We start from the raw sequence: 12,130 nt of genomic DNA, 5'->3' as shown, positions 1-12,130 counted from the left end.
ACTACATTCAGCAACACTTTCTCAAGTCTTCTTACACCGTAACTATTCAAATGCAAGCCATCCATCTTATATAGATCCTTTCGCCCATCAAACTCACTCCACACATCCACAAATTCCACACCACTCGTCATACATAACCCATGCATAAAGTCATTCGCAATTATAGCCCTCCTTTTAAACATTTCACTGTCATACCGTGGCAAAAGACTAATCAATCTAACTCTCTCACTCTTTTCTTTTGCTACCTCAAACAATTCATTCAGGTCTTCTATCATTTCCATTTTATCTCCTTTCAAATCATTCGTACCTGCCACAATAATCATTTCTTTCACCCTTTCCTTTTGCTCTCTAATAGACGCAGTTACGTCCTTTATGGTCGCACCAGGTTGGTACGATTTTGTCAAATCCTCTACTAACACACCTCGTACTAACGAGTCTCCATACAGCACTCTATCCTTCATTTTGTTCATGTTCACATTCATACGTCTATTTTTCCTGTCATACCTTTTATTATTGGTTGGTTCATTCAGTCTACTTTTGTTCATGCACTCTAACTGCTGTTTTGCTCTTTCTATCGCACTATTCAACAACGCGATCTCACTCAATGCATCTATCTCATCTTTTTTGTTCTCTGAGAAACCATTTATACTATCATTCACACTTTCTACATTCACACTCTCACAATTTTCATGTACAACCTTGCCGTTTCTTGTCATATCCCTATTTCCTTCATTCTGAAGGTTGACAAAAATATCACACTCACGATCCGAAATACACTTCAATTCCTCATTCTCCCTACATTTTCTACACACATTCAATCCTTTATTATCATCTAACCACACTCCGACCGCACTCTGCAAAGCGTACATTTCACAATAAATGTTAATAAAGCTTTGGGACTGGATGGTATATCACCACGTGTATTATGAAAATATGTGAAAGAGATGACAGAGCCCTTGACTTGGTTGTTCAACAGGTGTCTGACAACAGGAAGAACAGTCCCAGAGGGATGGAAAGAAGGAAAAATAGTACCACTGCATAAGGGAAAATCTAAATCAGTGGTGTCCAACTATAGGCCAGCATGCATATCAGATGTAGTGGAGTGGCAAAGGTATAAGAGAGGTTAATTAGAAGCAGAATACAAACCTGGGTTGATGATAATGGAAATATTTCTAGGTCTTCCTTTAGTAACTTGAGTTACATTTTATAATAGGGTGACTAGTATATTAGACAGAGAAGATTCTTATACAGTGATTTATCTTATTTTGCTAATGCATTTACCAGAGTATCACATGATAAACTGCTATTGAAACTGAGCTGAATAGGGATGGATAATCATTTGGTATTTGGTTACAGCGATGGTTGACTGATAGGAGCCAGAAGATTATGTATGGGGATACAGTGTCCAAAAAAAGGAAGGTGATGAGTGGGATACACAGGTTCTTTTCTGGGATCACTGTTGTTTATATATATATATATACCAGTGATGTAGTTCAGGGTGTTGTGAGGAGATATTCAATTGTTTGTTGATGATGCTAATTAGGAAGAACAATGTCAGGACATTCTAATGTGATGTTGTTACAGAGGATTTCAATAGGTTGGTGCTTTGGGCTGAAGAATGGGTATGTCGCTTCAATGTTCTTATGTGTAAAGCTATGCACTTTGGCCATAGAAGACAGAATGAGGTTTATCATATTTAAGGAATGAATCTTGCTTCAGGAAGTGGAGAAAGTGAGAGATCTAGGAATCTTGGTGGATAGGACTCAAGTTCAATTTTCTGGGTAACACCTATAACTTTCATGACCATGTCATGAAACTTATAGGTGTTACCCAGAAAATTGCTACTATAATGCAAAGAACCCTGATAATGCAATATCAAGCTACTTTTGGATTTCTGTGTATGGATCTAGTCACTTGCTTATATCGGTGATAAGAAAACATTGGAAAAATGCAGAAGTGAATATTGTTAAGCATGAGAACAGACTGAGGGAATGTGATCTGCAGAGTCTGTAGATAGGAGGAGGAGGAGAGATGATATGATTGAGACATAAGTTGGTGAGAACCTATCAGATAGATACAGGGGAATTATTGCACACGGTGATGGGAAAATGAGCAATCATCCTGGAAACTGTGGGAAGGTCATGAGTAAGAAAAGTGAAAAGGAAATTTTTTGCATAGTGGATGGTGAATGAATGGAATGTGTTACCAGAGTGAATAGTGAGGGCTCCAATGCTGAATGTCAAGGCAAGGTGTAATAGTCATTGTGGGCTCTGTGTGATCTCCCACCATGAGTCTTTGGACTGTGTGAAGGCTTGGAAATATACTATCACATGCTTTGTCTTATGAGGATCTTTCACAACAAATACATCACACACACACACACACACACTGCACTGAACAAAATCTAACATATTACATTTTCTAACAAAGATGTTTTGGTCGCCATTGTTGTATTATGCATTGGCACCATACTAACAGTATCTACTTTAATTAAAAATATACAACTTTTTTCTTAAAATTTGAATGACTCAATCAATTGCACACACAAAAAATAACAAAAAAAAACTACAACAAATAAATATTATTAATTAAAATTTGAAAAAATTATTTATCTTTCTGCACTAAACACCTGCTCTGTATACAAGTAATACTACTTGTATTTGAGTGAAACTAGATTAATAACTATTGCCAGGCCTTAATTCTCTAGAGTCTTGTTATTTTGAGTTCTATTTTTGTCTGAGCAACCAGGTTACGTACTCACCTGTTCTTGCTAATTTCTGAATCTAATATGTTATTTGTTCTTGACTTTTGGGAATTGCTGAAGCCACCCTGTTCTTCTATTATTATCCTTGTCATTAGATGTTAGATGTTATCTGAGTTGCAGATGGGCATTTCATATCCTTGTGATTTTAAGACCATCATTCTTGTTGAGATTGGAGATGAGGATTAGCATCACACAGGCTTTTTTTGAATTTTCACTCTTACCAGGTTTTTGTAAGGAATGAGTACCTTTTCAATTCTATGACATGTTTCAAGTGCATGATCAGAAAAGGCCTGATTTTCCATAATTAAGAAATCTGGTGTGTGTGGTTTTTTTGTACTCTCCTTATTGGGATTGTGCATCCTGATTCCTCTATGTAGAGTAAGTTACAGGTATCACATCCCTCTTTACCTACAGTATGTACTTTATTCTGGTTATTTCAGGTCAGTCAGTTTTGGTCAGTGTGTTGCCTAGGTATGATTGTGGTGAAATGAGGCGGAGAGCAAGGATTATGAATGATATTCTGGCTGAAATGTGTGAGGAGATGGGAGTACAGTTTGTTAATGTGTGGAATGAGTTTGAGGGACGAAGTGAGCTGTATGGGAGCGATGGACTGCATTTGAGTGGTTATGGTGTGAGTCGCTTGGAGAGACTGCTGCTGGAAGGTAGAGAAGTGAATAGAGAGAATGAATCAGATCAAGAGGGGAGTGATGTGGAAGAGCAGGAGAGTAAGACAGGAGAGATTGAAGGAGTGGAAATGAATGTGGAAGTGAGTGGTATGAGTATAGATAATGAGAGAATGGGTGTGCAAGAGGAGCAGGGAAACGGGGAGGCTCAGGGTGGACAGGGATACACAGCGTGAGAAAGGTGGATGCTCCAAGAGGAGGTGAGAGAATGTGTAGGCAGGAAAGTAATGGGATGATCAAGGATCAAAAGGAAACAGATGGAATTGCAAAGGGTTCTAAAATGAAGAAGCAGAAAGGGAAATGGCCCCAGTCCAGCATGGAGAGATCACATCGAGTGAGTGGTATCAGTGGAACTAGCTGTAGATCCAGAAATGAGTTGTTGTGTTTGTATACCAATGCTAGAAGTATAAGAAACAAGGCGGATGAAATGGTTGCACTAATTGCGTCTGTGCACCCAGAGATTGTCGGAATAAGTGAGACATGGTTAGATGAGGATGACATCCTGACAGGAATAGAGATGGAAAGGTATGATGTGTTTCGTGAGGATAGAAGGGGTAAAAAGGGAGGGGGAGTGCTATTGATGATAGAGAAAGAGTTATGTCCATACAAGGTAGAGATGCAAGGGGGAAATGGGGCCAGTGGTTTTGAGGCAGTATGGTGTGAGATAGAGGTGAATAGAATCAAATACTTGGTGGGATGTTGTTATAGACCTGGTAATGTGGATGGTGGTGATAGTGAAATGTATAGTCAAATAAGCCAAGCAAATAAGAAAAGGGTGATCATTATGGGTGATTTTAATTATGGCAATATAGACTGGAATGAAGAGATAGCAACTGGAAGTAAAGAAAATGAGTTTCTTGAGTTTTTGAGGGATAACTACCTCAGACAGTATGTAACAGAGGGCACAAGAGGATTAAGGGTCTTGGATTTGGTCATCTCATCGGAGGATGTAATTATCAATGAGGTATCAAATCATCCACCAATTGGTGAAAGTGACCATGAGGTGATTACTTGGGTGGTTGCCAGCAGTGCAAGGACCCCTGTGAAAAAAGGGTATATGTGGAACTACAAGGGGGGTGATTATGAAGAGCTCAGGAGACAGCTTGCAGGTGTAGCATGGAATGAGGAGTTAGCTGGAAAAGAGATCAATGCAGCTTGGGGGATTTTCAAAAAATATTTAGTGGATGCAATGTCTAAATGTATACCACGGGTGAGAAGGTTAAATAAGTTAGGTGTGAGATGGATGAATAAAGAGATTAAGCATGCAATACAGAGAAAAAGGGCATTGTGGAGGCAGCATAAGAGAAGTGGAAGTAACCAATTTCATGAGTTCTACAAAGACCAGGCAAGGAGAGTGACTTGGTTGGTGAGAGTAGCTAAAGAGAGGTATGAACAGCAGTTAGCTAATGAAGCTAAAAAGAATCCTAGGGAGTTCTTTCGATATGTAGCCAGCAAAAGAAAGAATGATTATGGAAGGATGACATTGATTGGAGGAAATGGTATAAAGACAGCTGTTGCAGAATGTGTGGTGGAGATACTTAATGAGCAGTTCATAAAGATCTTTCAATCTTGTGAATGTGACTTCATGGAGAGATTAAGAGCAGTTGATGATGGGGAGGAGAGACTGACTGTAAGTGAGCAAGAGGTGTTTGGGGAGTTGAGTAAACTAGATGTAAATAAGGCTGTGGGACTTGATAATATATCACCACGTATTCTGAAGGAATGTGCCAGAGAGTTGACACCTGCCTTGACATATTTTTTTAATACGAGTCTTGCACTTGGTCAAGTCCCTAAAGAGTGGAAGGAGGGCAAGATTGTGCCACTTCATAAAGGAGGTGATCGAACTCAAGCATCAAACTATAGGCCTATCTGTGTGTCGGGTGTTGTGGTTAAGTTGTTGGAGAAGCTTGTGAGAGCTAGAATCCAGAGTTGGGTTGACAACAATGGTATAATCTTTGATGGACAGCATGGATTTGCTAAAGGGAGGTCGTGTTTTAGTAATCTACTTACTTATTACAATAAAGTGACTGCTTCCTTGGACAGAGGAGAAGGATACACAGTAATATACTTGGATTTCGCAAAAGCTTTTGATAGAGTGCCTCATGATAAGTTGACAGTCAAACTAGAGCAGATGGGGTTGGATATTAGATTAGTGCATTGGATTGGAGACTGGCTATCTGATAGGTATCAACAAGTTGTGTATGGGGGTGCAATATCCAGGAAAAGGAAAGTCACTAGTGGAGTGCCTCAGGGATCTGTTTTAGGGCCATTACTATTTAACTTGTATATTAATGATATTGGCGAAGATTTGGATGGAGATATTCAGTTGTTTGCAGATGATGCAAAGTTGGGAAGAACCATAAAGAGTAGTGAAGATGTTGTGGCCTTGCAAGAAGACTTGAATAAATTGAGTGATTGGGCAAGCAAATGGGGGTGTGAGTTCAATGTTGCAAAATGTAAGGTTTTAAAATTTGGAAAACAAAGATGGGATGCAGAATTTATGCTTGGTAAGAATATATTGTTGGAAGTAGAGGAAATAAGAGATCTGGGAGTGATAGTGGATAAGGATCTAAAATTTAGGGGTCACATCGCCAAAATTGTGAAGACAACACAAAGACTTCTGGGAATGATGAGGAGGACACTGACGTGTAGAAGTAGGGAGATTCTTGTTCCATTGTATAAGGCTTTGATTAGGCCACACATGGACTATTGTGCCCAGATTTGGTCACCTGGTTTTCAGAAGGATGAGGAGATGTTGGAAAGGGTCCAAAGGCGACTGACTAAGGTAGTTTCTGACCTCTGGAATGTCGAGTATGAGGAAAGATTGAAAAGATGTAATTTGCAGAGACTAGTGGAGAGAAGGAAGAGGGGAGATATGATAGAGACCTACAAGTTGGTAAGGGGTTGCTATAGGATCAATGGTGGAGAAGTTCTACAGCGAATAGTGGGAGATCAGGGGAGAACCAGAGGTCATCCCTGGAAACTGTATAAAGAGGGTGTGAGTAGGGGAGTGAGAGGCAGGTTTTTTTCGTGCAGAGTTGTGAATGATTGGAATGCCTTGCCTGAGAGTGTGGTGTCTGCAAGGAGTTTGAATGTGTTTAAGACCCGGTATGATGAGATGTGTGTGAGATAAAAGGACCTCCTAGATGAGTCTTTGACTCCATGAGGTCTTGTTTAATAATAATAATAATAATAATTTCATGTAGCAAAATAAATTCTGCCATATGAAACCACAGTTATGGGCTTACCACTTCCCCTCTTCCATCCCCCTCCATACAGCTAATTTCTGTGTGGAATATTTTAAGAAATGAGCTCTAGATTTAGTTCCTCTTAAACCTGCATTTTGGATCAGATATGTTAAAAATATGTTCACTATTTATCCCACAGCCACCAAACCTTAAACATATTCCTGAGCCACTTAAACAAACAACAGATACATTCATTTCATTATTAAAAACTGTAACACACTAACAGACATCTGTTATACAGCTTTCCTCAGGCTGTCCTGAGGGAAGCTATATAACTGGATACTATAAATCTACACGCACGCACGCGCACACAGGCCAAGACATACATGTAGACTCTTACCAACATTGAATACAAAATCGGGGTGCTCATTAGAACTCTAAACAATAGCCTTAACAATTTGCTCTGATGAGGAAACTAAAAGATGAATTTCACATAATAAGCAAAACTTTTATATAAAGTATTGCTGTAGCTGGAAAATATTAGAGGGAAAAAAAATTATAATAAGGCAATAGCCATTCCTTACATTAGGGAATATCTGAAAAAACAGAATACTACAAAAATACAATACTAAAACCACATTTAAACCACTCACAAAATTCAAAAAAGTTTATAATGATCTCCTCTAATGGTATACCAAAGGATGCCAAACATCCAAGGATACCAAATCCACTGTATTTGTAAATTACCCTACATAGGGAAAACAGGATTCAGGGCATAGGGATTACACAATTCAATAAGGAAAAAGGAACAAATAACAAATCAAATTCCTTAATTATGGAAAAGCAGGTCTTTCTGATCATGCATTTAAAATATGCCATAGAAATAACTGGAAAAGCACATCCATTTCTTACATTGTACCAAAACCTAGTACGAACAAAAATTCAAAGAAACCTACTTAATCTATCTCCCCAGTCTCAACAAGAATGATGACCTAAGAAATACCAAGGGTATGGATGGACCATCTGCAATACACATAACATTTGGTAACAAGGATAATAAAAGAACAACAATTCCCAAAATCCAAGCACAATAACCAAATATTATATACAGAAACCAGGAAGAATAAAGCTATAGGCCAATACTTAACCAGGATTCCTCAGATAAAAATATAAATAAAATAACAGGACACTAGAGAATTAATCCGCGCTGATAGCAATCAATGTGATTACACTTATAGACAAATTGTATTTATTTTATTGCCTGTCCCTCACTAGAGCTCAGGATAGGATCAATAGTAGTAATACTGTAGCATACTGTCACGAATCATTATGTACTTTATGTCCCTATGGGTGTATGTGTGTGTTAGTGTGTGTTTCTGATGACAATCTTAATGCAAAGGTCAAAATATCCAAATTGACATTTTGATAATTTTTTTTATTTTAATTTTAAGTTATTACTTCAACGCTATAGTTGTTGCTATAACTTTTATATAATGAATATATATTAGACTGATTTACTTTAAAAGATTGACAAAAGGTGACTCTAAGATGGCAGTGAAATAATCAAAATTATACACTAATTGAATAACTGAATAATGGATTCATAATTTAGAATAAGGAACCCATTGCATCATCATTTTAATTAGCCTTGCTTGTATTACAGATACTTACATGTCTAGAATAGCTCATTTTGCATTCCTGTAGTATGAAGCATTCTGCTCAGTAGAGTTTTGTATTTCTTAGGTCTTTATTTCCTTCAATATATTAATTTTTTAAGGTCCTCCTCCACTGCCAGAACCTCCTTCAGGTCCAGTTCCTCTCACAACAGTAAGATCTCCAGAAGAGGTAACTGGAGTAAAGTCTCCAGATCCAGAATCTTGGACAGTGCCACTTGAAACAGGAAAAGGGTTAGAGTGGACTGATGGGCAAACGCCAAGTATGATATTACATTATATTATATTATATTAATTTTCTTATGTAAAAATTTTAACTTACAGGAAATATGTATGACATATCTTGGTTTGTAAGCAAAATCTCGGAGAACAGTTTATCAGGTTACTGTATAATATGGAGGAAAAGTGGGAGAAAAAGTGGAAGCAGAAAGGGGTCAGGGATGTAAGAGAAGAATAAATGAAGCTGTAAGGGATGTGACATATTGATATTCACTGATTCAAGGTGTACGTGCGTGTGTGTGTGTGTGTGTGTGTGTGGAGAGAAGTGTTAGATAAATGACTGTCTGGAGGAATGATAGAGAGTGTGGCAATGACAAAGAAGAAATGATAGTAACACATTATGAAAAATTATGGCGACAACTACTGTGTTAGAGCAAAACTTTTGTTTAATATAAACCAAAATGAACACTCAACGTTTCAACCTTCATATCAAGGTCATCATGAAACAAGCTGCACTACAATCTATATGGTTTGCTAAAGTTACTGACCAACCACTGCAACAATTATTGGCCTGGCCTCTGGTGAAAAAAAAAAAAAAAACTTTACTACATTAAAGCTAGAGTCCAATTATTATTATTATCTATCAGGTTACAAAATTAAATTGGGATGGAAAGTAACATGTTTATATATATATATATATATATATATATATATATATATATATATATATATATATAAAACTATGTGAGTATACATGTAAATTCCAACCAACTGGTATGGAATAGTTTCCAATAAAAGCTGAAAATTGCTTAAAGTCCTAAAATTAGGGTATGCTGGAAACTAAGTAGGCTGAATATGTGCCATCCAAATTCTTGGAATTTTTATGCCACCGTTATTGTTGAGATTAGGGTGGTTAATCAGAATTTCACAGGCTTCTTTAAATTTTTGTTCATACCAGGTTTTTGTATGATGTAAAGAGCAGGTACATTTCCAATCAATTTGGTGTAATGTGTTGAGAGCGTGATCTGAGAGGCCTGCTTCACCAAAATTTGGTGAAGTTGGTAATTTGGTAATAATTTTTTTTTTTTCACCAGAGGGCAGGCCAATAATTGTTGTAACAGTTGGTCAGTAACTTGAGCAAACCATGTAGATTGTAGTGCAGCTTGTTTCTTTGTATATATGTATATGCTCCAGATGATACCTTGATATGAAGGTTGAAATGTCGAATGTTCATTTTGGTTTATATTAAACTAAAGTTTTGCTCTAACATGATAGTTGTCTCCATAATTTTTCATAATGTATTCTGATCACAGTGTAAGCATGAAAGAAATAATAGTAACAGTTGGTATGAATGACCTGAGAGGTAGTGTGAATTGTATAGCAAGAGATTTTGAGACTTATGTTAGGAATGTGTGAGAGGAAAGATAATTCGTGTGTTTGGGCTGTTCAAGAAGATTTGAATAAGCTAGAAAGGTGAACAAATGAATGGGAATGTTTTTGAAATTTTGGATCCACAAATGGGATACTTCATATTCATAGTCACTTGGTGGAATTATACTGGAAGAAAGGAAGCAAGGGATTTTGAGGTGATTGTAGATAGAAATTGATGTTCAGAGGATGAATTGCAAAAATTGTGAAGCTAATCCAAAAAACTTCTGCCATACTGAGGTGGATGTTGACCAGCTAAGATAAAAGGGTAGTAGGGCAAAGATGCTGAAACATTTGAAATCACTAATGACCTTACACAACTTGTTCAGATGCCAACCAGAATACCCAATAACCCGAACTGCTCTCCAAAAATACCCTAGATCTCTTCCTCACCAATGATCCTTCCAAATACACATTGAATGTAGTGGGTCCCCCTAGGCAATTCTGACCACAATCTAGTGCTCATCACCTCCCCCCCCCCATGCAATAACACTTACAGGGTCTTACTAACAGTCACGCCCATACAGGGTAGTTTGGCATTATGACAGTACCAAATAGGACAGCCTCCGCAACTTCTATGCACCAAACTTATAACCAAAGTAATCCTCACGGGCATGGAAACATACATTCCCCACACTACTCTGACCTGCCATTTCCTAACTAAACCCTGGTTTTCCAAAAGATGCCCAAGGCTGTTCAAATGAAAAACCAAACATACCATAACTGGCTCAAATCAAGAACCTCCATCCTCCTTGTGAGCTTATACCCAAACCCAAGTCCAAAATAAATGCAAAAAAACAATAGATGCTTCCAAAACAGAGTTTGAAAGAACAAAAAGTAGGAAATTAGCAGCCTGTTCAAATGGCAGCTGAGCCTTTTGATTTCTCGCCAAAGCAATCGGTTGTAACTTCTGCCCAACACTATTCACACCCTTATCATACTCAGATGGCTCTATTACATCATCACCTACAGAAAAGGACAATCTTCTGGCATCACACCTTGCTTCCAATGCATGCATAATTGACAATGTAAATGTCCAACCATTCCAGATGCCCAATATACATTGCCCACTATATCCTTTTGCCAGAAAGAGATCAGTAAAATACTGTCCAAATTAGACACAAAAAAAGTCTCCTGGCCCTGATGGCATTCCTCCAATTGTCCTGAAGGTTTGTGCACCAGAACTGACTCCTGTCCTATGTCATCTGCAAATATTGTCTTACTCCACTGGTATCTATCCCACAGCCTGAAAATTGGCTATATTCAACCCATTCCCAAGAAGGGTGACAAGTCACTGCCATCCAACTACCGCTCCATCTCGCTCACCTCAGTCCTATCTAAGTAATGGAAAAAATCATCAATTCCCAACTCCTACACTACCTTGAAGGTACCCGCTTAATAAACGACTGCAAATATGGATTCTGTCACTGCTGATCAACAGGAGATCTGCTCACATATGTCGCCCATCTCTGGACAAATGCCATGGAGAAGTTCAGCAAATCTCAAGCAGTTGCACTTGATATCTCCAAGGCATTTGACTGGGTATGGCTCAAGGCTTACTAGACAAGCTGTCATCGTTTGCTCTGTCTTTCTGCAGTTGGATTGCCAGCTTTCTGTCCAGACAGAAAGCTGGCATGTTGTGGTGGATGATTCTTTATCCTCTCACCATTCAACTAATGCTGGGGTTCACAAGGTTCTGTCCTCTCACCAACCCTCTTCCTGCTATATATCAATGACCTACTTCAGCTGACCTCCAACCCAATACACAGCTTTGCAGACAACAGCACATTACACTCCTCCCTTTCTTTTGATAACCCTTACTCTACACAACTCACCTCAACCTACAGAACATCAACCACCACCACTGCCCTCAGTTCTGATCTCCAAGCCATCCTCCAATGGGGTTCAGATAACCTAGTCAATTTAAATACTAATTAAACCCAGTACTGTCTTATTTCTCATAAAAAAGAACTATTTCCAGATAATTTGAGATTTCTCTTCTTGGAATTACCTTGACATCACCTCTCTTGGCAGATAACCTAGTCAATTTAAATACTAATTAAACCCAGTACTGTCTTATTTCTCATAAAAAAGAACCATTTCCAGATAATTTGAGATTTCTCTTCTTGGAATTACCTTGACATCACCTCTCTTGGCATGAACACATCACAATCA

The 12,130-nt window shown here is 38.1% G+C and overlaps 1 protein-coding gene across 5 annotated transcripts in view; it reads left to right on the top strand.

Moving 5' to 3' along the window:
• The window catches only part of LOC150108461 (uncharacterized), a 591,316-nt gene that overhangs the window by 540,439 nt on the left and 38,747 nt on the right, over nucleotides 1-12,130 (top strand). For all 5 annotated transcript variants that reach the window (XM_090415866.1, XM_090415867.1, XM_090415862.1 and 2 more), the window contains one exon: nucleotides 8,413-8,571. In XM_090415866.1, the coding sequence (XP_090271992.1) occupies nucleotides 8,413-8,571 (159 nt within the window). The remainder of the gene's footprint in view (nucleotides 1-8,412; nucleotides 8,572-12,130) is intronic.

The sequence above is a fragment of the Typopeltis vanoorti genome, chromosome 3, assembly GCF_054136105.1.
Source record: "Typopeltis vanoorti isolate ZY-2024b chromosome 3, IOZ_Tvanoo_1.0, whole genome shotgun sequence".
In the NCBI taxonomy this organism is placed as follows: domain Eukaryota; kingdom Metazoa; phylum Arthropoda; class Arachnida; order Uropygi; family Thelyphonidae; genus Typopeltis; species Typopeltis vanoorti.
Note: the sequence above shows the minus strand (reverse complement) of the source record. Positions and strands in the feature narration are given on the sequence as shown.